The sequence below is a fragment of the Scylla paramamosain genome, chromosome 33, assembly GCF_035594125.1.
Source record: "Scylla paramamosain isolate STU-SP2022 chromosome 33, ASM3559412v1, whole genome shotgun sequence".
NCBI classification, from domain to species: domain Eukaryota; kingdom Metazoa; phylum Arthropoda; class Malacostraca; order Decapoda; family Portunidae; genus Scylla; species Scylla paramamosain.
In genome coordinates this window covers 14,854,711-14,881,924 of record NC_087183.1, presented here as the reverse complement: position 1 = coordinate 14,881,924, position 27,214 = coordinate 14,854,711, and the positions used below count along the sequence as shown (strand labels likewise).

At 39.2% G+C, this 27,214-nt stretch overlaps 3 protein-coding genes across 18 annotated transcripts in view; 1 reads left to right on the top strand and 2 right to left on the bottom strand.

The window, feature by feature from the left end:
- Positions 1 to 1,014: 1,014 nt before the first annotated feature.
- LOC135089755 (high affinity copper uptake protein 1-like) lies at positions 1,015 to 14,744 on the bottom strand. Of its 14 annotated transcripts, none has more exons than XM_063985749.1 (8): positions 14,612 to 14,744; positions 13,441 to 13,578; positions 12,018 to 12,280; positions 8,609 to 8,691; positions 8,315 to 8,516; positions 6,230 to 6,465; positions 3,452 to 3,520; positions 1,015 to 2,754 (listed from the first exon to the last, which is right to left on the bottom strand). In XM_063985749.1, exons 3-8 carry the CDS (start codon positions 12,023 to 12,025, stop codon positions 2,651 to 2,653), a joined length of 702 nt encoding a protein of 233 aa, XP_063841819.1. In that variant the 5' UTR covers positions 12,026 to 12,280; positions 13,441 to 13,578; positions 14,612 to 14,744; the 3' UTR covers positions 1,015 to 2,650. The 14 variants fall into 14 exon arrangements, with proteins under 14 accessions (XP_063841819.1, XP_063841821.1, XP_063841820.1 ...); XM_063985751.1 differs by having other exon boundaries at positions 8,381 to 8,516; XM_063985750.1 differs by lacking the exons at positions 12,018 to 12,280; positions 13,441 to 13,578; positions 14,612 to 14,744 and adding an exon at positions 9,695 to 9,836.
- Positions 14,545 to 23,985, top strand: LOC135089752 (serine proteinase stubble-like). Of its 2 annotated transcripts, none has more exons than XM_063985736.1 (12): positions 14,545 to 14,744; positions 18,028 to 18,122; positions 18,345 to 18,473; positions 18,619 to 18,754; positions 19,131 to 19,261; positions 19,561 to 19,830; positions 20,138 to 20,262; positions 20,481 to 20,790; positions 21,234 to 21,399; positions 22,203 to 22,417; positions 22,634 to 22,839; positions 22,981 to 23,985. In XM_063985736.1, exons 1-12 carry the CDS (start codon positions 14,692 to 14,694, stop codon positions 23,152 to 23,154), a joined length of 2,010 nt encoding a protein of 669 aa, XP_063841806.1. In that variant the 5' UTR covers positions 14,545 to 14,691; the 3' UTR covers positions 23,155 to 23,985. The 2 variants fall into 2 exon arrangements, with proteins under 2 accessions (XP_063841806.1, XP_063841807.1); XM_063985737.1 differs by lacking the exon at positions 14,545 to 14,744 and adding an exon at positions 16,457 to 16,521.
- A 442-nt stretch (positions 23,986 to 24,427) lies between these two features.
- LOC135089754 (short/branched chain specific acyl-CoA dehydrogenase, mitochondrial-like) overlaps positions 24,428 to 27,214 on the bottom strand; it is a 59,092-nt gene continuing 56,305 nt past the window's right edge. For both annotated transcript variants that reach the window (XM_063985739.1, XM_063985738.1), the window contains exons 5-9: positions 26,934 to 27,104; positions 26,654 to 26,779; positions 26,240 to 26,422; positions 25,724 to 25,859; positions 24,428 to 25,372 (exon numbers count right to left, since the gene is read on the bottom strand). In XM_063985739.1, coding sequence (XP_063841809.1) covers positions 25,194 to 25,372; positions 25,724 to 25,859; positions 26,240 to 26,422; positions 26,654 to 26,779; positions 26,934 to 27,104 — 795 coding nt within the window. In that variant the 3' untranslated portion in view covers positions 24,428 to 25,193. The remainder of the gene's footprint in view (positions 25,373 to 25,723; positions 25,860 to 26,239; positions 26,423 to 26,653; positions 26,780 to 26,933; positions 27,105 to 27,214) is intronic.

Here is a 27,214-nt window from a genome sequence, read left to right as displayed (position 1 = left end):
GAGCTTGTCTGCAGCAATGGAGTTCAAAGGATGCTGTTATTTTCTCACCTGATTGACATTCTGAGCATCTTTTAATGCTACTTGATGTCAAGGCGTGATATTTCTCCCTTGACAGACTATTTGGAGCCTCACGAGTTCGTTTGCTGCAGCTTCGTTCTAAGAATACTGTTATACTCTCGCGATTGCCATTCTGAGCATCTTTTAACAATATTTGATATCTAAGTGCGATATTTCTCCCGACAACCTCTCTGGAATCTCATGGACTTGTATGTGGCGATGTTTTCAAAAGTTATGATACACTCACCTAATTAACGTTCTGAGCATTTTAATTCTATTTGATATCTAGGTGTAATAGTTCTCCCTTGACAGATTATCAGGGAACTTCATGGACTCTGCTGCAGTAGTGGATTCAAAGAACGGTGCACTCTCTCTCCTCATTGACCATCTGGGCATCCATTTATTGCATCTGATGAGTGATATTCCTCGACTAGCTATCAAGACACCACGAAGATTTGCCTGCAGCACTAGGAGTTCTTGAGGATACCGTTTTCTCTCTTGACTAGCTATTTGGGCGTCTATTTAGTATATCTTGTATATCTTTTTATCTCTTTAAGTCATATCTCTTCCTTGACTAGCAATATGGGTACCTCGCATGCTTGTCTGCAGTATTAGAGTTCAAAGTATTGTGTTCTCTTCTTTCTATATGGGTGCCTGGGATGTTTGGCATCTAGGAATATTCTTCCTTTGTCTGGCTATCTGGGCACTGCGAGGCTTTGTCTGAAGAGGTGGAAGGCAAAGATTAGTTCCATTATGTATTATATTTGTACTAGGTATGTACTGGATGGATGATGTCACGTTTCAGGTTGGATTCCGCTTAATATTGGACATAAGAGAACACACTGGAACGGAGGCGCTATTGGGGGACCCCGGAAGGATATCACACTAGTAATGACCAGTAATACCAGTAATGACTAGTAATGACACTATCACCTCTTCCGGTCAATGAAATGTGAATTACCAAACTTAGCTCGTCTTTAATAACAGAAAAACCAACACCAGCTTGATATTTACAGAACCGTATGTCACTAACACCTCATGAATTCGTTCTGTTAATAGAGGAAAAAGTAGCTTGTTGTAACCTTGCTCAGCAAACACAATATGTACTATTAAACTTCCTGCATAGCGTGAATTTCCTTATACTGTAGAAAACGGGTAGGATGAATGGGAAACTGTAACAATCTGACATGTCCTTGAACTAGCTTGTTATGATGGTAATAATATGTGTGTATCATTCTGGCAGTCTGGTAAAATGGCTACAAAGGAAGGTATATTGTAGTTATAATAGCTGATGGGATGAACAACTACTGCTTCCTGGGTCACTCCATTAACATTCTGCCCAAGTCTGGTTCATTATAGGAGAAACAGAACCCACACCCTCATGGAGGTTACTGAATCTTTTGAGCTACAAAAAATTATGATAGAATTTAATGATACTAATTCTATTACCTCCTTGGCCTTCCCTATAACTCTTAAGATCGAGACCAAACAAGCATTGAAACATGAATAAGTATTGAGCTACAAAAATTCTGATGAAATTTAGTTACAGCAACCAGTAACTTATGTTCCCTTCACTTTGACCTCTCTTACACTAACTCTTTAAGGCTAACACCAAAAGAAGCATTGAAAAATCATTAACCATACATGGAAAAGGTAACTAAATTTTGAACTACAATCATGATAAAACTGAATGATACTAATACATATTGCATTCAACTTAACCTCACTTACATTAACTCTTTAAGAATGACACCAAACATTGAAAGATGTTTGGTGTCCTACACCAAACACTTACACAAAGAAAAGGTTACTAAGGCTTTAGCTACAAAAAAATGCAGATAAAATTGAATGATACCAGCCCTCAGATAATGCTCCTTTCACTTTGGCTTTACTTACACTAATTTTATAGACTGAGACCACACAAGCAATGAAAAATCACTATCCATATATTCAATAACAAATTATGAAGCACATAACCTAACTGTATGCTTTACAATGTCTTTCTTTAACCATCATACTATTTTTAGATTATTGCATTTGATAATGCATAAATATGTGAAATTCGAGCTAATTTGAGCTTTCTTTGTACTTTTTTCTTACGTTGTACAGTAACAAGAATTTGACAAACTAGAATACTAAGAAATAACTTGAGCCATGAGACAAATTGTACTGTTGATGATGCAGAGCGATGACAACCCCTCAAACTAAGATTCTAATTAGGTAACTTGAGCCATGTACTTTGGAACATTACATACATGTTTTTTTGAGTATTCTTAAGCGCTTGTTACAAAGATAAACTCATACTTTGTGACAATTTAATGATAAAGTTTTAACTACAACAATTGAGCAGTCTCGCATTCAGAAACTATTAAAGCTTAAATTACTTGTTAAGCCTTTGGTCAAATTATGTTTTTTTATATTCTATAGTCTCACTCTGAAGTGCCACTAGGGCCATTTTCATTTAGTATAGTTTTATACACTTCCTCCACCTTAAAAAACCTAAAACTTCTTAGCATCAATATTGCAACCTACAACCATTTTCCACTCTCCACTCTTGATTTCGGTGTTTCCTTGGTTCTAAATCCTTAAACCCTCATGGTGCTTTGTGAACCTCTGCAGGTGGCTGATTCTCACAGTCATCTTCATACTCACAACTCTTCTCCTCCTTCTCTGCACCATTTTCAAGTACAGCCGTCACTGCAGAAGAAAAGTTAACAATTGAACTCATGAGAAGTAAAACTGGCTATAATTCTCAGACCTTCCTTTAGTCAGCTTATAAATACAAGCACTGAAGGATATTTTGCACCCCATGACTATGTTAATAAGTTACATATATAGAGAATAATATACATATCGTAAAATACACCAAGCTGACATCCCCTTAAGAGACTCATTTCACTGGAGGAATAAAATACAAAGGAATGTTGTTGACTCACTGAATACTGAACTATTTAAAGTGGTCATGGTTTTTAATTAGAGTTGTGTACAGTGATGGTGAAGGGAATAAATGTAACTTGGGTCTCACAAGGTTAACTGGTTGTCTCTCCTTATCTTCACACCTGCCACTGCCCAAGTTATTACAGAGATAACCAGTCCCCTCTCCCTGTCTCTATTAGTCACCTTTTAAAACACTCAGGAAGGAAATTTAAAAATACTACCTACCTAAATAATGTCAAGAAATGTAACTTCGTAAGTAGAGGTAATGACACATGGAATGAAAAGAATGTGGAGGTGATGTGTGAAAAGGAACAAGTAAGATTAAGTCATATACAAGCAGACAAGAAACATAACACAAGCTTGACTAAAATCCTATAAACAATAACTGGGTAAATACATAAATACAACTATGTGACTGAGTGACACCTTCAAGAGGTGAATGGTATACTGTACTGACACTGCATGGTGAGCTGGGCAGTTGCTGAACACTCATTGACATCCTCAACTGCATGCTTCAGGGAGACATCTGTAAAAGGAACAAGCAGAGGATCACATAATACCTTACTGGTTATTCATGCAGTATATTCAGTATCAGATTATATGGATATAGAGATGTAAAATAAATACCTGATATTTGAGAGTTTGAGCACCTTCCAGTCACCTTATCACAATATTGTACATGGAATGTAAATTTTAAAAGCCTCCCAGCTACTGAAAGTTTTCTACTCTTCATCTGTAAAGTGTTTATATTCCTACAAAAGGGTAGTAGCAGAAAGAAAAGGCCCAAACAAGCATCTCCAAGCAGAAGCTCAGTACTACAACAAAAAGCACCCTACACTGAATACTTTAAAGTACCATCCATTTTAGAAATAAGAGAAAAGATAGAAAGGTAAAGCAACAAAAAGAAAGGATGAAATTCATAAAACAAGGAAAAAAGTGAAAAAAGTTATCTTTGTTACTATGACACTCTACAAACCCAACATTTTATAAAGGTTTCCAATAAGTTCACATGCCCTGACAGGTACAGTTTTTACTTTCTGATGAGCAGACTGAAGACCAGGATTATCTAAAATTAACAAGGATTAACATCCTTAGGATTAAGTCTTTCTCATTGTACATTCATAAATCAGTAAATACAATAAATGCATCCATGAAAAGGACTGACATGAAAAATAAAATGGAAAGAACTTCATGAGTTCCATGTGTCACACAGGAATACATATGGTACATATTTTCATGTTATGTATAAAAGAAGGGATTATCTAGTGAAAGAACATACAACCTACATATATACTTTGTCATCACATCTTTATCAAATATGATGTAATACAATTATATATAATGAAATTATACTTCAACAATATCACAAAAGTTAATAGAAACTAATTTCTGTATATGTATATATATGGTACTATGTAAACGAGTAATTCAACTTGGTATTAAGAATGGTGTTGGACTTGTAACTGTCACCTATGCTCTATAAGGCAGAGCTAAGAGTTGGTATAGTCTGACCTATGGGTATGTCTGAGGCCTTTCACACATTACAAATCTCATCCTCCTCTAGGAGGACAGTAACTGCTTGCTACTCTGTTAAAATTTTAAGCAGCTTGAGCAGGATTTAGTCTTAGTTGCAAGGATATTACTAACAAGTTAACATGTGGTGTGTGTGTGTGTGTGTGTGTGTGTGTGTGTGTGTGTGTGTGTGTGTGTGTGTGTGTGTGTGTGTGTGTGTGTGTGTGTGTGTGTGTGTGTGTGTGTGTGTGTGTGTGTGTGTGTGTGTGTGTGTGTGTGTGCACAAATTAGGTAAATGACAAAATTAAAATGATCCCATTTGGAGGTCTCATTTCTCCACAGAAATATGGCCTGTCTTTCACCTGCGATTTGCTACCAACCTTCCCTTGAAAAATAGTAACAACCACAACTCCTATACTCCCCAAGTAGGACTCCTGCCTGTCGTGTAGCTGCCTGTGTTCATGATTCTAACCACATGACATACCTGTATTCCTATGGTGTAGCTGTATTATTACTCTATAGTAAATCAAAAGATCACTGTAATGCCTTAAGTATCTATGGACTTAAATGAGTATATATGAGCAAGTAAATGTGAACAGTGGTAGGTTGTGCTTTTTGAAACCACTCACTCACACTGACACCATCAAGTTTCTCACTGTTGATGCTGACAGACACTTACATACTAAAGGTCACAACAATAACAACTTCACTAAAAGAAAATAGTGATTTTTCTTAATCAGGCTATTATCCAGTCCAGTCAGTACATACAGCACATGCCAACCACCTTCCAGAGACTAGTAACTCCACTCATGTCCAAACTCAATTCAGAGTAGATCATTAAGTGATTAAATGGTAACTATTCTTAGTGACTATTGATCATGTCCAGCATAGTCAGCCATGGAGTTTAATATCAGACATGAGACTCATCAAAGATATATCACATTGTCACAGGGTTTGTATTATTCTGCTGGGATGAATTTATCCTCACAAAACTACAAATATGAAATTATGAATACCTAGTACATAAAGAGTCAGATCTTAGTGATATTGTCACAAATCAATAATATCAGAGAAGAGATTATATAGCTTTCCCTCACATATTCTTCCCATAAATGCAATGTGAAATCATGCAAGGCCATAACCATCTCATCACCATCTTTGATGCCAAGCTCCTTTTCAAGAAGCTCCCTGCCAAAAAAAAAACATGACAAAAATATAATTTGACCAGACTTTACGTTTGTTCCACAGGGTATTGTTCAGTTCTCTTACCCATGGTTCACTTCAAATATTATTTGAAGTAGCTATCTTTCATCTACTCTAATTATGTCCATAATACATTTGTATATATTATTCAAACAAAGACAAAGTATCTTATAGTTCAAAATCTTGAATCACTCTTCAGGCATGGCATGCACCTGCACCTCCACCTTGATAGTTTCCTGGGACAGCAAGCAGGTTCGATCACTCACATCTACTATCGCTGATACACCTCTCAGCCCCTCCTGGTCCTCCTCACCACACATCACTACACTGGGAGTTAGTTTTTCTTCTTCTAAGGCACCATCCACCTGTGTCCTGTCCCCATCCTGCACACTGGTCTCCCCTACACCCACATGACACATGCTGAGGGATCCCTGCTGAAGCTGGGACGACACATGTGGCCCAACAGGTGGCACAACACTCCCAGCAGCTCCATATGAAGGACAACACATGGAGGAGTTACCTTCAGACAGATGTGGGAGAGAAGAGCCTGCTGGCCATTTAGCTGGTTGAGAAGTGACACTGCCAAGGACCTTACTTGGGAGGTCAAAGAGAGCAAAGCAGTAGTATCCCAGCCCTGCACCACCCACCACAGCCAGGGTGAAGTAAGCATTGTAGCTCATCACTGCCAGCATCAGTATGTAGCCGATAGTGAGGTGAACGATGTGAAGGACTGTCTGCAGGACGTGGAACTTCACTCTGAAGGAAGCGTAATCATGTTAATTCTGTGATGAAATGGAACTGTAATTATTATTATTATATATTTTTTCAAATATCCATAGAAGCTTCAGAACAATTTTTACATCACCACAATACTAGAATTTATGATACTTCAACACCATGCATTTTTACTCAAACTACTTGTATTATTTATCATGGCAGCTTCAGAAGTTTTTAAATTACCATAATATTGGTATTTATGTTACCAAAACATTGTGCATTTTGACTCAAATTACTTTTACCACACATACAAGACACTACATGCATATCAATAAAAATACACATGACCAAACAAAACAATCCATATTTCAATTTTACTATAAACAAAATCACATTCAGTTTGCAATACAGTCAACTGAAACCCAAACATACACCCACATTATTAAGAATCTCAACTCAAGGGGCACATAATAAAAATGCAAGGTCCATAACACACCAGAATCAGGATTTACAAAGCTCTTTCTATCCACTCAACAAGCAGTTTTGCATCTACTGGGCATGATAATGATGGCAAAAAAAACAACTGAATATTCACCTCTGAACAGCAAACATTAGTCACGTCTCTGTTGAGTATACTGAAAAGGTTATCAGGAATCCATGGCTACTCTCACACAACTCCGTAACTTGTCTTTATCCTTACTTATACCAAACATTATGAGGTACACATTTAACTTTAAATGTGAACTTTTGCTAACTCAACATGTCCTATTCCCCAAAGCACTTGTATCAGAAAGTTGCCACATCTGTTTCTGTTGATCCTTGAATCTTTCACACAGTGTGGTGGGTTGGGATCAATCCTCTCTGCCTTAGTGGCCCAGAAGCTGATGTAAAGCACTTATGAATAGCACTATGAATGTGATATATGCTTATGATACCTTGTCTCACTTATCCCTCTTTATGGATGATGTTGGCTTAGTGTACAGGTTGTAACATGAGATTCTGCAGATATTGGCAGAGGTGAAAATACAGGTTTTTTTAAGTTGAAAATGTTCTATGCACACATGCATTCTGAGGCATTGGTTAGCTGTGGTATGAGATTCGAGTGTGGCCTGGCAACAGATACAACAGTCGGGCAGGGTGGGTAACCATGGGGAGAAACACCCTTTCCACACACTCCACATCATGCATTACAATCTGAACATATTCACTGTCACAGTCTCAGAGGGATACTGTGTGATCTGACTAACATTCAGCTGATTTGCTGCTAGCCTCACTCTTTCACACTCCCTGGCCAGGCAGTGCATGATGCCATGCAACCTATTATTTTATTTGGCATTCATTACATCCATACTATCATTGCGTAATGTTTATTGGTAATTGGTATTGGTCCATGGGTCATGGGATACTGTAAAGCTCCAAAACTTGTAGAAATCATGACTGAATTATTCACAATTTCAGATCCTCACCATGGATACACGTCTGGCCCAGCTGTTGTATCTGTAATCAGGCCACACTTGAATTTCATACCATGGCTAAACAACGCCTCAAAATGCAAAATGTGTAAAGAACATTTTCCACTTAGAATAACCTGCACTTTCACCTCTGGCAATATCTGCAGAAATTCATGTTACATCCTGTATAGATAATACAAAGATAATGAAAAGATTACATGATGTGTCATAATCTAAATCACAATTAGTTTCACACTGTATATATCAAAATACTTTCATTATACCACATGTTTAGTAATATCCTTTAATCATGTGAGATTATTGCTAAGACCAATCACATGACCTCACTAATCCTGTACTTGATCAAAGAGAATATGAGAACCTATGATCACTATAATAATCATCATCATGCCTCACACAAAGCCATGCATAACTACCTGCGACGATACACCAGCTTTTGCATTTCAAGGTCTGTGAGGGAAGCACGAGGTAAGAGTGGCAACCTTTCATTTTTGTTATATCTGTTGCAGCCTGTGTCCTGGGAGGAAGTGGCTACCTTCAGCAGCAGTGAGCGAGCCACCTTGAATCCTTCGGACAAGAGTGAAAGTGATGCCAGCCCCATGCAGAGGGACACCATGCCTGTTGGAGTATGGGAGGAAAAGTAAAATTTTTATCATTCTTTGATCACAATTTTGACTGAACCATTGAACAAGGTATCCATTGAGACTTGCCCCATGTTGTGACGACATTGACGCCGGAGAAGAGGAAGTCATAGACTGTCCCTGAGAAGTAATAGCTCATATGCATCTTGACCCTGCAATGTGGGAATAACTTTATATTATGATAGGTAGCAATATTTGGTACAGAAAATCCTTATACATAGGTACAAATGAGATAAATCCACAATGTAATGCTTCTTTTTCATGGCATTTTAAGTATCAAATTCTGCTTGGTTTTCTAAGTTTTTAATTACTTGCTCAGGATGATTAGTGCACAAAAGCCACATAACCATATAATCAATAAGGGTACATCACATCTTCCTACACAGCTACATAACATTTCTATCTACCTAATAAAGATGAGACACAAAAATTCCACATTCCTTATTTCCTTCCTTTAAAAATATCACAATCAAATGGACCATCTAAAGTCAGACACTCCATCTACTTACCAGCAACTAAATCATTCATGTACTCTGCAATATAACCACGAACAACACCTGTACTGCACTTAAAGAAATCACTTATTATAATACTGGACCACAAAAAAACCTGTATAGAGTGTCGGTGCTCCCTTTCCCACTTTGAACGGTATCTTACTGAGCTGAGCACAAACAACTATAAATTCAGCAATCTTGCCTTATCACCAGTATGAGGTCAGACACTGATTACCTTATCGAGCATCAATTCCAACAGCCCTACTGATGGGGTTCGCACGCCACGGAACACTGTCCACAGATAAAAACACTCACTACCGCACAGGGATACCCACTTGACAAGAGAGCGAGAGTAAGTACTGTGCATGTATCTTAATAGCCACGAAACCCACAAGTCACTCAGGTATTCAGACGCTAATATAAGTGTCTCTTAACTCGCATCAGTCGGCATCAATCACAAAGAGATAAGATGAACTAATATGAGGCAAATACACCGACATCCAAGAATCGCTAATTTTTTCGTAAAGCCACATCTCTATTCACCTCCCACTCGTGTTACCCAAGTTGCTAATCTAATGTGTCTAATCGCCACAGCCAGTCAGAAAGTGAGGCGTGGTATCGTAGAGAAGTGTCACGAGGCCTGGGTACGTCTGGCACATACCACTCTCTGAGGGGCGAGCCTGGTGTGAGTCTGTGAGCCTCGCCCCTCCTATCCCTTTGTTTATATCCGCCCAGGCTCCAGCTGACCAGAGAGACAGAGACCCCGGCAGCCTCTATTCCTCACTGTTTACTTTACTGATTACTGATGGTTACATTACTCCTTGTTTAATTTCCTAACTTTGATTGATTCCGCCAGTAGGGATTATGGGAATAACCTTAGTCCACTAATTTTCAGACAATGTTTATTTACCGGCAAAATGTGACGTTTTTTCAAGTCGTGATCTACGTGCTCTAAGTTAATGGCATTTACATGTGTCAGCAATGTGGTCAGCCCAATATGGAACACTCAGCTATCCACATGCTAAGATTATACCGTTATTTGATCTACATGACGTGCTGTCGCTACCTGGGTACGAGAAACAGACGCAGGACACTAACACTTGTCCGCACCTTGACTACTTTCAAAAGGCTCTAGTTTAAATAACACTGGTTTTTAAGGGTGTTTTTACGGTTCTAGTGACAGGTTATCAAGATTCTTGAGAACCCGTAATAATTTCCGTGGTCTTTGGAAATAATCGTGGTGAGAGTGCAAAGCGTTTCCGAATTATTATTATTTTATTTTTTTAACGATGCATTATTTTGTTTACGTAGGAATTGACAACAGTGTAGTCTCTCTAGAGCTTCAAGGTATTCTTCATGATATAAAAGGTTCCCATAATGCCTCTTGCATCCTAATCGAGAAAGGATGTTGACCTTGTGAATGCCAGCAGCAAGTTGAGCACCTCAGTGACCACACCACACTTCACCGCTGCAAAGGTTATAGAGACAAGGATAAGTACAGAGCGGATGGAAGCGGTATGTACCCCCTAGGTAATTTCTCCTTCACTATTAAGAAACTATAAAATTAATTTCGACTGATGACTGTATCTATAGCAAAGAGATTACCGTTCTAAAATATGTTTCCGTGGAATTGTGCATTTGGTAAGAGAAATTAATGAATTAGGTTAGCGGTCATAGATTCAACAACAATAACAACTTTTCCATAGCAATATATGCTCATAACTAATAGAGTGAATATTGGATTTGTTATATTGGATTTATCATAAAGGAGAAGAAGAAGAAAACATCATAAAAAAAAAAAAAAAAAAAAAGAGGACGAGGAAGAGGAGGAGGTGGAGAAGAAGCAAGGGCTGGGAAGAGGGGAAGGAGGTATAAACAGGTCTTGTGGTAAAATTCAGGGCACATCTACCGCAGTTTCCCTTCAAGTAAATCAAGTAGACTTTCACGTCCTATCTCATCTTTCTCACCGCGTGGAGTAGGCCTCTCCTCAACATCCTTGTTGATGCCCTTACATATTCTGAAATGCTTTGCTCTCCTACTGCGACTGTTTTCAAAGGCCACAGAGATGATTAGCCTGATTCTCGAGAGTATTTTTCCTGTTAATAATATAAAAATCTTGTTACGCTGGCTTTGAAACTATAAAATGTGTAACTTCAATTAGTGTCTTCTATGTACTTATGTAGTGGAGATGCGGCGCAGAAGTGTTTCAGAATATGATCAGGTGTATGTTGATAATCCTGCGTATCTCGAAACATTGTACCGATAACCTCTCATAAACAAATACTAATGAAACGAAGACACAAAAGGGAAGAGAAAGAAAGAAATATACTTTCTCTGTGTCCTCCACCCAAATCTTCCATGGAACACATCGATTCATCATCATCCATCATTGCCATCATTACTATACTTTCCCAACTACAAGGATTAGTCACACTGGAGGTAATGGGTGTACCTTCCTTCGCGGCCACGCCACCAACACGACTCCGCCTCTTGTCCAGATCAAATTTCTAGGCGCTATTGCCCTGCGCTGCCATTACCTATTCCTGTATGGCTATACAACACGTGCGGCAACTTTGAGTAAAAAACAATGTGAATAAATAAAAAATGATTCTGAAAATGTAACTGAGATTATTCAAGTGTATGTTAAAAGATAAGTAAGCGCCACAAGTAAGGGAGCAGGGTGAAAGCAAGCGAAATCAATAGAAAATGCAGTTTAAAAGTAATTGTGCTACTTTTCAAGAGATAAAAGTGTGAAAATATTAAAGTTCACAATATATGAAAAGAAAGGAATACACGTAAATATTGACAAGTAATCAAATGATGACACTGCACGAAGTTTCGCGCCAACGTCAACCGTGTCTGAACCATAAAAGATTTACCGAGATGAGACAAATTTGTTAGAAAAAGGACCTAGAAGAAAAAAAAAAAAAAAAAAGAAAAGGAAAGAAAGAAGAAAAAAAAATGCTCACTAATCAAAGCCTTACAGTCTCATATTAAGTACAGGCTTCTCAAAACGAGTCAACCAATCCTCTGCAGCATCCCTCCCAGTTGCATAGGGTCAGTGGCAGCAGCACCCTCCACGTGGTAATGAACTTGGACTGAGCAAACACCAAAGTTAAGTGGCTCGGTTCCAGCGCCCTGATGAGTTGCATGAAAATGATGAATGCTGTTCAGGGTGGAGGCAGGGTGTGGAGAGAACCAAATCCGTCTTCATGACACGCAGAAGATTGCAGTGGGCTTGAGTAACCTTCGGAGATGAGAAATATATGAAGAATGTTCGTAAATGCAAGTGTGAGTGTATGCATGTAAACAGTTTGGTGAAGCTACCCTGCCTTAAAAATTATAGTTTTGTAAATACGTATATTCAGGCAATAAAAATTATTGCATGCATGAGTGAATAAATAAATAAGTATACAAGTAAATGAGTACCTACATAAAAACTAGTTTCAACACTCAGGAATCCTGTTGGAAAGTATTACTGTAACTGTGTTCGATGTGTTTCCAGGAGGCTCAGAGTGTGTCACCGTTATTACCAGGTCCCCTCTAATTTCCTTGATTACTACAGCACAGACCCACGCACGGTCAGAGACGGGGGTGACAATTAATGGGTGAATCAGAAGTGTGTACACCAATCACGTGCCGCGTTGAGCAATACTACGTCACATGGGTGCCCTCTTTACCTGCCAGGGACGCATTTCGGTGAGGTAGTAGTTTCACCATATTTCACTTCCTATTGTCGTAAACTTCCGTCACTGAAGACACTATTGCCTCGCGCCTCACCTCACACCAATCAAAAAATAGGTGGGTTTCGACACTACGCAAAGAGTGACAGGTGATTTTTAGTAATAGTATTGTCCTTATCGTTATCTAACTTTTTTTTTCCTTCCCAGCTGGAGGTAACATGCACAGTCCTCAGTGGTGGATGAGTTATGGATTTGTTTGTGAAAATAGGACGTTAATTCAATACAGAACAAGGTCCATATTCTGAAACACTCTGCTCTCTCACTACGGCTATTTTCTAAGGCCACAAAGACGATCAGCCGGGTTCTCAAGAGTGTTTCTGCTGTTAATAATGTAGAAATCTTGTCACAAGAACTATAACAACACCCTTAAAAACCCGTGTGACTTCAAGCAGAGCCTTTTGAAATTAGTGGACATGCGGGCATACCGAGCACGCTTTTTCATCTGTGTGTGTGTGTGTGTGTGTGTGTGTGTGTGTGTGTGTGTGTGTGTGTGTGTGTGTGTGTGTGTGTGTGTGTGTGTGTGTGTGTGTGTGTGTGTGTGTGTGTGTGTGTGTGTGTGTGTGTTGAGGAGTTGTGAGGCAATACACAACGAACAGGTTTACTAGTACAAACCCCTTAAAGAATAAGTAAATAATGACCTTCAAAAGTTCAACATAACTATTACCTTTTTATGTTCGCTGCAAGACGTGACATGTTCCGAGTGTTGCAGAGAAATTTGAGGTGAGTGGCCAGCGCTTTCCTTCCGGACGTGGGTGGTGACAGAGGCCAGACCAACGCCTCTTGCTGGGCCTCTCCTCTATCGCTGCGAGACATAGAAGGGTGTGACACATTCTAGTAAGGCACATAATGATGAAACCTTGAATCCTTTAACTATTAATAGTGCTGTTGGGAAAACTCTAACCTGGTATAGGAAATGCATGAAAAAAAAAGTAAAGAAAATAAAACTGATGAAGTATTTTGTCAGCATAAGAAAGTGTTAATTATCAGACAAAACAAGTAAAAATAAATAAATAAAATGACACACACATACACACACACACACACACACACACACACCAAAACATTTATTTTTTCATTAGTAAGTGTAATTTTATTTTCAGCAACCCTAGGCAATTCCACTCATCAAAAATCAAGCTACAAGTTCTACAAAGCTTCACTAGATATTAGATGGCACCTTTTACTGTGAGTGCAGTATTTAAAAATCCTTATCTTAACTTATACAAGACTATGATATCAAACTGAGAAGCTGCAACACATAAATGAGAAATAAAATAACGAGGAATGTTCAAATCTTAATGGAAAACACTGAAATAGCAATAAGGAGTAATGAAAAGTAATAAGGAACGACAAGGAATAATATCATGCAGAAGAAAGAAAGAGCGATGAGTAAATTAATTAAAGAGTATGGTGAACATATCAAGAACAGGTTTGTGTATAAAAGACTAATCGTTCTAGAAAATAAACAAACGCATAACTGAGAGAGAGAGAGAGAGAGAGAGAGAGAGAGAGAGAGAGAGAGAGAGAGAGAGAGAGAGAGAGAGAGAGAGAGAGAGAAACAAAGAAAAGAATGGCAATCTAGAGAGAAAGAAAAGAAGGAAAGAAAGTAAGAAAGAAAAAAAAAAACAATAAGAGAAAGTCTGAGTTCGACGTAACCTGCGAGGAGGAGGAGGGGGAGGAGGAGGTGAGGGAGGCAGAAGGTGGGCGGTGGGCGGTAAACAATGGGCGGCAACCTAACCACACGAGGTGAGGAGCGAAGCTAACCTGCCTCAGTCCAACTTGGGGCCAGTAGGAGCCCGTACCTCTTCCGCCATACCGCCACACCTGCCCAGGCTTACCATCAGCTAGGGGCGTCCCTGGAGCAGCGGCAGCGAGGGACACAAGCAGCAATAGTCACAGCGGGGGGTCATCAGTCACCATGCGGACTTGTAACATGGTGACTGTTATCCTTTGGGTGACGGCCGCCCTCCTGTAAGTATATATATATATATATATATATATATATATATATATATATATATATATATATATATATATATATATATATATATATATATATATATATATATAGTGACGCAGGGTTCCTTCAGTACACACACACACACACACACACACACGCGCGCGCGCGCGCGGAATTGTTTGTACTTATTGACTCTTGAAATAATGCGCTTGGCACTTGATATGAGAAAAGAAGAAGTGAATTTATTATGTTGTGGTATGTCTACTCTCTGCTCTTCGTTAGCGGTTCTAGAAGCGGCGAACCGTTACTTTGGTTCAGTGGGAGAGCCGGTCCCGCGGGGCACGCCGTGTACTGGGAAGTAGGTCAGGCAATGTCAGTGACACGACCGTTGCCTCACGTCAATCTCACCTGTGCCTCTTCAGCAATATTACCTAAGCCTTTTCAGCGTGACTGAAGCTGCGGGCATCCTCGACCTTCATGATAACAACGCGTCGGTAAATGATATGCATCGCTCGTCGTGTTTCTGTGAGCGCGTCATGTTCTCGATATGTTATACGCGTGCCAGTTCCCAGAATAATTGGAAACGTAAATAAATTGGTAATTACGTAAGTGGATGAATGCCATACATTAATATGACTGATAAGGAGATAAAAAGAAAAGAAAGCTCCCGATCTTATACAGGAATTCTTAGCCAATTGTCTTTCCGAGACATAAGTAATTTTCTTCTTTTACGAACTGCAAAACGGACTTATATGATATTACACAGATACTAAATATCTCCGTTTATTCCCTTGTACTGACACGCAACAAACTGTAGCTGTAGTTGCCTGGTTCAAAATAAAGTTTCTCACACTACTTATAAATTTCCCTGAAGAATGAACCACGGCTCGAGGGTAGGCAGCGTACGCGTCTGATTTCTCCCCTTCGTGATACAAGCAACCTATGTCAAAACTAGTGAAACAGTAAAAAATAGTTTCATTAAAATCTCTATCTTAAACCAGAACATTTCATTAATCTTTTCATCACTGAACATTATCATCAATATTTTTTCTATAATCACTTAAAACTTTTTAGATAGCTAATCTCGTAACACATCTTCTAAATAGTTTCGTAGCCAAGATTTTTTTTTTTTTTTTTACTTTGTCAAAAATTATTTTCCCCCACATTGCTATGAATGTTCTGGCTACTTAAACAAAAAATCACCACAGCGGTGAGAGGGTTAATCATAAAGAGAAGTTATGTCGGTCAGTGAGTTAAAGAAAAAGGATAGAAGTAAAGTTTCTGAGCAAGTCAACTCAGCTGCGCACCGTTAGAGCGGGCAAGGTGGAGGTCATGGAAGCAGTTTCACCGGGCCTACTTTTAATCCTATGAATAATGGAGAAGATTAAATACTGAACATACCCTCTGCCCATCCCTTAACCAGTGGCTGGGTCCCGAATGAGGAGACGGTGAAGGAGTAAAGAGGTTAATGCCTCTTCATATCCTATTGGTCATATGTCACGTGTTACTTCAGGTTTAAAAAGAACACTGAAGAGAACTGTTTTTCTCCTACTTTCTCTCACAGCCACAGCACGTCGTATCGTCGGTTGGATGACAAGTTTTCGTGTCATACATGGGCGTTTTGTAGTCTTAACGTAATATCCACGCTTATGAATTATTGTTGTTTCGTTAGAAACGCGTTTTTGTCGTCCAAGATCGCGCTTGTCTTCGAATCACAATCTTTGGTGAAACCGAGATAATGTGTTTTTGTCATCAAGATTCCAGCGATCTTGCTACGAAGGCGCCAGAGTAAGACCAAGACCTAGGATTATTTTGAAAGGCCACAGAGATCATTATTCAAGTTCAGTTTTTTTTTTTTCTATATTGATGTAGAATCCATGATAGGCTATCACTAGAACCATGTGAGCACCCTTGAAGAACACCTATTAATCACCTCTACAGCCTGCTGAGGGCAGCGGATATAAGGCACCGCAACCTGTCTTCCGTGTAACATCTCCCTCGAGAAGCAGCTGAAGAAATGGCAATTACTCATCACCGTGGACACATCTTTGGTCATAAAATTACCGGCAATAACAATAATATTCTCTCGTAAAGGGACGAAAAGAAAAAGCAAACAATAGTGTACTTTCACTTATGTCCTGTCAGTGGTAGTGCTATTCACATCTTCTGACAGGCTATCCTCGCTTTTCCTGCTCAATGGCATTAAATTTTTACTCTTTAGGCATTATTTTATGCCGCCTTTTAAAACTACCCTGAACTTTCACCTCATTTCGCTCCTCTCCTACAGGAGTGCTGCGAGGTCCCGTGCTCAGAGGGCGGAACTGGCATTTTGCCACGGCGAACTCTAGGCTCCACATATACTATTTCTGTTATCCACTGAACCAAGGGACAGTGCACAGCGGTACTTATATGATCGGTTATTTTACTTTTCGCAAATTAGGCAGCACTGTTTCTGCTCATGCTGTGACGAAAAGCAGCTACAATTAACAAGCAGGCTGGTTTGTATTTCTGTCTCGTGGCGCTCATTTTATTCAACACTGCCGTAATTTTGTGCCGTAAACCAACATGCAGGTTGGTTTGTATTCCTATCACGTGGCGCGCATTTTATACAACACTGCCGTAATTGTGTGCCGTAAATGTGTGCCCTGCTGGAGAACACGTGGACACTGAGCACTGTGTGGGTGAGAGGAGTCCCCACCAGCCCATTTTGGGAGGACACACAGTGGGGTCGATGTCCTGACCCTGCTGGCTTTCCACCTGCAGGCTTACGTGGTCGGGGAGCGCGCTGCTGAAATCAGGAATAGCACTCAGACTACTGGGTTACTAACACCATGAATAACAAACATAGTAGCTATAGTAAAGGCACTCAAAACTGTTGATGAATTCATCGGTTTCACAAGCTAAATGTATATTTAATCTCGCCGTGAAAACAAAGCGATAGATATTCAGTGAGCTGCATACAAAATCTTGTAGCCACGCCTCCGGTGTTGTCCACGCAGTGTATAAACCACGTTTAGAATGATGACTTTACAGTGTTTTCGTGCACAGTTAACTTTTTTTCCTTGTAAAGACTGATAAGAATACATACCAACGTCACACTTCATTGCTCTTCAACCTTTACAACCAGTGAACATGAGACAGTCGTGCTGACTTCCTACACCAATCACATAGGGAAAAATAAATAAATAAATAAGTTATTAGAGGGAACATCGCTCAGACATACAATAAATATACATAAAAATTCCTGGTACTTCCTATATAGCTGAAAAAGTAAGGTCCCTTCTCCCTGTACAGGTCATGGGCAGCAGGGGAGAGAACACCATACAGGCCTCCTGCAGACCTGGGGCTAAGTCCTGTCGAACTCCCACCAAGGGCAAAGGGGTCACGATGTAAGTATTTCTTTTTATATAAATTGATAAATTAATAAGCAAAATGTGTGAATAAATCAATATAATGAAAATTTAAAAAAAGTATAAATGTGTAATTGTGTTTGGATCAAGTGTGAAAAAAGAGAATGACAAGTAATAGTAATGTTAATCTGGATACCACTCAGCACATTCTTGCTTACTGAATTTGAGTCTCATGCAGAATACTAATGTCTCTTTATGCAGTTATCTTTGGCTATCCATCATGTGAGTATCAAGGCAAATCGGGCACTTGCTATGGCACTGTGGAGTGTCTGGCGCTGGCTGGTACTTTCGGAAACTTCTGCAGCGGACTATCAGGACTCTGTTGCCTCTGTAAGTATTTGCCTTTGGTGCTGATGTTCCTTAGCTCTTAGTGACGTATCTTTTTCAGTATGTTAATCATGCATGTATGTTGGCTGCTTTGATATGACAGCCACTAATATCAATACTGGCTCTCCTTTCTTATACCTGTCAACAGTTTACCGCTCATGTGGAATGAGAACATCACAGAAGTCAGCCTATTTCCAAAATCAGAACTACCCACTCACTGGCCGTGTTGACAAGACCTGCGAGATGAATGTTATCAGGCGCTCAGATGAATACTGTGCCCTTAGGTATGTTATTTATTTCCTGTTGAAAGCTTGCATGGGTATTAAAATTTACATGATCTCTTCCAACTTCCCCAGGTCTCTTGAAATGTAAATTTTATTTTGGAATGATGTAACAAAGGCATAGCTGAGGTCATAAGTCAAGTGATGTGCCATACTCATTTTCACTGTGCTTAGCATTTTGCCTCAGTCTTAAATCCTCTGATCCACTAAGAATCTGTCATTTGTGAGTTTTGTAAGGAGACTATCAGTGACTCAGAGGACTTGGGGAAAATGTAAAAGACAGACAGAGTGAATGTGGCAGGTTACTGAACTACTGATTATGACTGTATGTGCATGTTCAGTTTACTGCATGCCTGTATCTGCTTGTGCTTCTTTGCAGAGTGGTAATGAAAGAAGCAGACTTTCCTAAGCCATCCAGGATTGGTCTCTGTGATGATGCATCTTATGTAGTCACTGGAACTCGGAGCAGCACCATTGCACCAAAGTGTGGCGATCTAACAGGGGAAACCTGTAAGTAATGAGAGAAAATAGGCACCTATTTCAATGTGGAAATATAATGATGTGTGTGTATGTGTGTGTGTGTGTGTGTGTGTGTGTGTGTGTGTGTGTGTGTGTGTGTGTGTGTGTGTGTGTGTGTGTGTGTGTGTTCACATCTATCTGCTCTCATCAGGGTTATCTCTTAATGTGACACTGAATTCATTTGCACTTGCAGCACACACACTTGTATGAATCACCAGCTGATGGCAGTAACAGTTCTGTATTATCAACTACCTCACAGAAATGAAGTATGAACCATAACTATTCCACAGACACCTATGACATGAGGTACACAGATGAACTGAAGCTCACCATCAACACCACCACAATGCGAAATGGCCTCCAGTGGAACATGGAGATCCACCAAGTTCCTTGCTCTGAATACAACAGCCAATTAGCTGGTGGTGACGGGGCTGGGGCTGGCTCTGGTTCTCAAGGTGGAACAGGGGTTGAAGTCCCCACTGGACCTGACGGCTCCACTGGATCAGAAGGCCCCACTGGACCTGATGGCTCCACTGGATCTGAAGGCCCCACTGGGCCTAGTAAGTGTCAGGAGAAATAAGAAAAGAAGATAGAGGATATTACTCATATTGAAAAAAATATATAGCTGTAGGTAATGCAATGGAAAATATTAAGAAAATAATCTATCCTCAATTAATGTTACCTGCATTCAAGTGGGCTGCTTCATCATGATAGCATAAAAGTCATCCTAAGAGATATGACACTAGCAACTTTTCAGACAAATTTATTCCTGGATAGCTATGCAACTGAGCGCAGATTTTACTTTTAGAACTCAACACAATATACAACACATCTTTGAAGAAATAATAATTGAACTTAATGTTTCAGCAATACCTCCAGTACAACCACCAGCCCCCCCTGCCCCACCTACCAGCATTTCTCCACAGCCTCCAGCACCAATCAATATAAAATGTGGAGAGCGAGGGCCACCACACATGCCAGCATCAAGAAGTGTACAGAACATATCCATTACATAAATGTTTCATTATTTCATATTCTTGACATTCAGTTGCTTTATCCAATACATTGCTTATGCCCAAATCAAAATCAGTACATTTTTTGTTATTTATGCTATGACCATTCAGTGCCAAACATTCGTGAGAACATATATCCTATAAACTTGCATGAACAGTACTGAACTAACTCTCCTGTGGTATGTTTTGTGTTGCAGGGAGACTATGCTAGGCTGTGGGAGCCTACAGGAAGGCGTCACTATCCTAGACCTGGAGCAACTTTCCAGAGACCAAGTTCTACCTACCGAGGATCCAGACCAAATAGGAGAACATCGGCAAATAGACGCAGACCAAATAGGAAAACAACGAATAACAGATCAGCAGCAAATAAGAGACCAGAAACAGATTCAAAGCATACTTCTGCAGCACGACAAGAATCTGCTGTGGCTCCAAACTACAGATTCACTGGAGCAATCAACTCAACTGACTGGGCAGTACCAAGTCTCAATAACACACTCTTCTATGATTGTAAGTCAACTAACATACTCAAGTACATTTTCATTAGATAAATTTTTAGTACTTATGAAACTTTAGCCTTGGTAATTTACTGAACTGTTTATATTACCTGTGTGTCTTCCTTCACTTGTCTATAATTTTGCCTCTCATTGTCTTCTGAACTCCTGAATATGAACAATACTATACATATCAGAACACTTTTTCCATATTTCATTCCTCTCCATGTTTATTTATTTACTTATTTATTTGGGAGGGAGGCAGATGAATTTTTTTTTTCTTCTGCAAGGTCTCAAAAATTAAAAGAAAAATTAGATCAGAAGAGACAATTTTAGAGTGACTTCCATGCTAATGTAATGTCACTGCTTAAGAACAATAGTATTAATGTTTTTTTTTTTTTTTTTTTTGTGAAAGGTCTACATAAATTCTACAATACATCAAAATTAAATCTCTTACAGACATGGGTCTGCGCACACCTATTCCAACTCGCATCACTTATGGTCGGTTGGCTGGAATAAGAGAGATCCCTTGGCAGGTGGGCATGGTGGTGGATGGCAAATTCCACTGTGGAGGTGTCCTCATTGGAGAACAGTCGATCCTTACTGCAGCCCACTGTGTCGTCCAGTAAGTCTGTATAAAACTATCCTTATGAAGCCAATCTTTAGTTCTTTTTAATTGACAGTCTCCTGACGGCACATCTTAAGATATAAAATGATGGAGGAAAATAAAATATAAGATGGAAGAAAATGGTTTGACTTCTAGTATGCATTGGGACTACTTGGTAGAATAATTGTATAGAAACCACAGATGCAAGGTTAACTTTGGTATGGAATGAGAGACAAAGACTGGGGTATAAATAAGAGTTGAAATGGGTGGCTTCAGAAATGTTCATGGTGTGATAAAGATGGATAGTGAAAGTAATGACAGTGTGTCAAAGATTTGTTATGCCAAGTAAAAGTGAAGGAGTGAACTATGGAGTAGTTGAAAGGATCATATACTGCACCCTAAGTTGGTTTAGCAACATAGGAAGAATGGTTGAAAAGTGAGATAATAAGTGTATGGCAGATGTGATAAAAAGACCTTCATTGACATGAGTGCCAGAGTATGTGAAAGTAAAACTTGTAAGGATGTAAGGAAAGAATTCAAGGACAAGAATAAGTGGAGACCTGTTGTATTAGCCTTGCTCTGGGGGGGAGTTCAAGGAAAGACAGTATATCAAATGTGTGTAAATTTAGATGTGACAGATGGACATTAATGATGAAGATATTTTTGTTAAGTGAACACATATTCAAATTAAATATATGAATAACTGAATAAATCAAGTAGTAATAGTTCTCTTTAAAACATTGCATTTGATCTCTCAAGTATATCACTGTTCAGTGAAAATGCATGATGTTTCATTATATCCATCTTTTATCCTTGTACAGGTATAAGAGTACACCCGAAAAACTGGAGCTGACTCTTGGTGACTGGGATCTCAGGACAGAAAATGATGGGAAGTCCCTGAAGATCAAGGCACAACGTATCATAGTGCATCCTTCTTACTCCCGTGCAAATCTGCAGAATGATATTGCAATGATAAAGCTGGCTTCCAAGGTCACTTACACAGAAAGAATCAAGCCTATTTGTTTACCCACCACAGGTGAGTTCCTTACAGTACTTGGGACATGCTTGGAGTGTTATGCTTCACCTCCAGTGTTGCTATTTTCTTGACAACCTGCACCTTCCAATCTACAAAGAGGTTCCTCCAATCTATACTAGGTAACGAGAAGATGTCTCATTCCAAGAATATGTACGAATAGAATATGGTTACCATTTCAGTAGAAAACAAAATTTTTAATGAAAATGTCTTTAACAGATTTGGAGTTGGCTGGTATGGAAACCACTATTTCTGGCTGGGGAAGAAATGAAGACAAGTTACTCCAGCCACAGCTAAAAATATTGGAGGCGAAGGTCATAAGCAATGTTCTGTGTGATGAACGATGGAATAAGCAAGGGGCTCCAAAAGGTTTTATTGTAGACACAATGAAGTGCATGGACCCTACAAGTGGGGACTCCTGCAATGTAAGTTTGATAATCTTGTTTAATTTAGAGATACCTGAAAAAAATTTTATCTGTTATTGTCCTGCCCTTGTGTTTTCACTATTTTGCTTGGTGCAGACTCCACTTTATACACTACGACTACTGCATCGTCTATTCTTCCAGGGTGACAGTGGAGGCCCATCAGTGCTGGAGCATCCTCCAAGTTCTGGGAGGTACGTGTTGGTGGGGATAGTGTCCTTTGGCTCTGGCTCTTGTGTGGACCCTCTGCTTCCAGGTGTTTACACTAGAGTGCCCTCCTACAGACAATGGATTGCAGATAACATGAACATGGTCTAATTCCTAGCATCTCTAAAACCATCTAATCCTCCTTACATCAACCAACTTTAGGTTATTCTGTACCTTTCATATTATCTATATTATACATTACTTATGTTTTTACTCCAATGTTTTAACCCAAATGCATACTTGGCAATGATGCAGTCTGGAACTAATCACCAGGACTCACATGTGTTGTTATGAAAGGGGCGTTTTCACAGAAATACTCATCTCACTCTGGCAGATAAAACTATATCATGAAAAGTTTGCTTATGGGGTAGAGTAAAGACTGCTTTCTCTCTATTATCTAAAAAGCTGTCATGTGGTGGTGTACTGTTATCCTGTATCATTATAGGTACTAAACATGCACGTCAACATGTTTAGTTTATTCATAATCCAAAATTATTAATATTTCCACCTTCAGATAATATATTTTTTTTCATATTCATTGAAAGCTGCCAGCAACACTAATATGAATTTGTGGCAAGAAATAGCAATAAGTCTTGAGAATCTGCTGTGAGGCACTGTAAGACAAGATATAAATAGATTTTCTTACCTGAAACATCCTAATTCTCACATCTAACAGACATAATGAAAAAACTGTAAATTGATTCAGTTATGGTGCCACAACATGGTCACATAGCACTGTATAATTATAATGGATGACTAAATTTTACACAAGTTGATAAAAACACAGTAGACTAAACTTACAAAACTGGCAGTTCAAATCATTGGTGATAGTTTGAGGCATTATAGCATTAGGATCCACCTGAGTGCATACAGGGAGTGGCAAGTCACATCACCATGAAGAATGTAATCTGCTTTTATATCTTAATACATTCTGTTTTTTTTTTTGGTATTTTCAATATCCTAATATTCTTCTCCTTTGTTGTTTCCTTAGTAGCAGGAGTCAGCCATATGTTTGAGTCTCTCCAGTGTTTCAATATCCTAGTGACATTTCCACAAAGGGTAGCAGCTGAGATACCCACACTCAAGTACATAAATGCTGAGGCTACACTACAATCACGTGAATTATGAACTACCTGTGATAAGTCACAAGCAACACAAGACAACCACAGGCAGGATTACATCTATATAAATCCCATTCTTCTCTTCACCATTAAGAAATCAGAGTACGGTGACTCTGGTCGACCGTTGCATTACACAGAAGAAAGGCACCTACTTTACACTGTTTACGACCTGGAGCACTTTTTCAGTATAGGTGTGACAATGCCACTACTTCTAGGACCACATTCAACCTCTGTATAAAGATTGGTATGTAAAACTGAAAATCTTATGCAAGTAATTCAATATATTTTTGTCCATCATGCCTTGGGAAGTGAAAATGAGTACAGTCTGAAGTGATGGAATTGATGAAAAGAAATAAACAGATAGATTAACTAAATTAAAGGGAAAGTGAAGCATCAGACATCGATTGACTTAAAAAGAAGACAACCTACTTAACTAAACAACCAAAACCTCTCAGAATATGTACAGATATAAAAATAATCTATATACGCTTCATAATTTGCTATCTTACCTCATAGCCCACAAAGCCACTCCTGCAAGTTTACCTAAAGTGGTTTGTTTGTGTATGTGTAATAAGGTGACTAGAACCCTGAGCACTATATTTCATATCTAAAGCAAAATCAGCTGTAGTAGAATTCCATTGAACTGTTCGGTAGCCTGTGATTAAGAATCGATTGTTAATACTGCAATAAGTTTCCTATTAAAGAGAAACTAGAACATCACAACACATAAAACATAGTGGTTAAGGGAACGTTCTCAATCTGGGACATCATACAAACAATATCTTCACAAAAATACATGTACATCACCTTCATGACCACATACTTACCACACTACTTACCATTATACAAGAGCCATAAACCTCTCTACCAAATACCTTCACATTAAGACCACTTGTTAATTGAGAAACAAAGTAATAAATCGTTAATATCACAAGATATCTACAAAATTCTAAAAATAGTTAATCTTGTAGAACTAAACTATTCCAAAGTCCTATTTCACCATTTCCCTCTCTGTAAATGTACAGAAAACTATGAGCTATATTCCTGCCCAATGAGCTTTGCAATGGTGTTCAGCTGAATGTGAGACGTGCCTTCGTAAATGGTACCAATCTTGCAGTCTCGGTAAAACTTCTCCACTGGATAATCCTTAGTGAAGCCAACGCCTCCCATGAGCTCTATGCACTTGGAAGTTACTCGGGTGGCTACTTCTGCAAGGAGGCAATAAATTGTTCAGAAGTGGCAGTGACAGGAAAACAAGTGAGGGTATCCCAGTACAATGACACTATGATAACTTGCCCACTTATAAACACATCAAAGTAAGTAAAGAGTATTGCTGCTGAATCTTTTACAAGGAGAATACCCAATCACTCAGCTTCACAGACAAGTCCATTCTTCTAATCTTTTGTACTATGTGAGCTTGAAGTACTTAACAATTGAGTGGACTGTGTTGGTGAGAGGAAACCTGGGATGAAGCAGAAATACTTTATTTCTCTATTTCATCTTGTGTTTCCTCTCACTACCACATTCCCCTCACTTTACATATACTTTACAAGGCGTACCTGAGCTGTAGAGTTTGCACATAGCAGCTTGCTTGATGAATGGCTGGCCGCCTTCTTTCAGTCTTGCAGCATTGTATACCAGCAAGCGGGCAGCCTCAATTTCCATGGCAAGGTAAGCCACTGCATGCTGCATTGCCTTCATGGGGAGAAGTTATGAGTATTCTATCAGTAAGGCAGCAATCCAATAAGAATTTCAAACTAAAGTACTCAATCACAAATCCTTGCAATTTATCTATGTTTTTATACTAAATATAAAAAATGTTCCTATCTTTGGCTCATCATGAACATCAATTGAGAAATGTAATTCTCATACCTGGAGACTTCAGAGTCCATCAATTTTTTACTCATAAAGATCATAAGCAATGCTTCTACCAGTATCCATTGCAGTCAATCAAATTAATCCTTTTGATAGCAATGATACCATGGTATAGAATCAAACACAAGGAAAAGTAATCAGCCACATCATCAACAATATAGACACTGAACCACACAAGTAAAGTTAAGTAAGATACATACTTGAAACTCAAAGAGGCTCTTTCCAAACTGCTTCCTCTGGAGTATGTATGGAACAGTGGCATCAAGGCAGCCCTGCGCCAAACCCACCATCTGAGCCCCAATGCCAATACGCCCCTCATTCAGCATCTCTATGGCATACTTATACCCATGTCCAAAGGTACCAAGAATGTTCTCCTCCGGCACCTGTGAACACCAAGCATGGGCACTATACAAGCTGCAGGCTGGCAAGAAGAATACATTTTCTTACATGAAGAGTGACTATATGCTGCAAAAAAGATCCATAAAAGAAAGTCGACTTAAATGGCACTCCTTGAACAGAAAACAGTATAGGTCACATCTTACGTATAGCTAAACATGCAGGAAAATATAGAGCCCAGAAGTTCCATAATGTGAGAGAAAAATGGGCACCCTTACCACAACATTGTCAAAGTGGACGGCACAAGTGCTGGATGCTCTCAGTCCCAGCTTGTCCTCCTTCTTGCCCACAACGAGGCCAGGGGTTTGTGCATCAACAATGAAGCAGGTGATGCCCTTGTAGCTCTGTTCACAGGAAATATATTAGTGGAAGCTGCACATATCAATATCATACCATCATTGTCCATTCATTGCTATGGATATATTTAGCAGAAGCTGTCAAACTCTTCTACCACTGCTTCCTATGGAAAGTGTAGTGGTGACAGCAGTAATGACTCACAGCAGAGGGGTTTGCATTGGCCATGACCAAGAACACTCCAGACTGAGGAGCAGAGGATATCCACATCTTGGAGCCATTGATGACGTAATTACTGCCATCTTTCACTGCTGTGGTCTTGAGGGAGAAGGCATCTGATCCTGACTCTGTCTCTGAGAGACAGAAACTTCCTGTCTGTGGAAAACATTAGTTTTAATGCTTAATTTATTAGAATACATGATATCAACACATGAGAATAGACTAATTTGGTGCTTACTAATATCAAGAGTAGCATGTTGTAAATC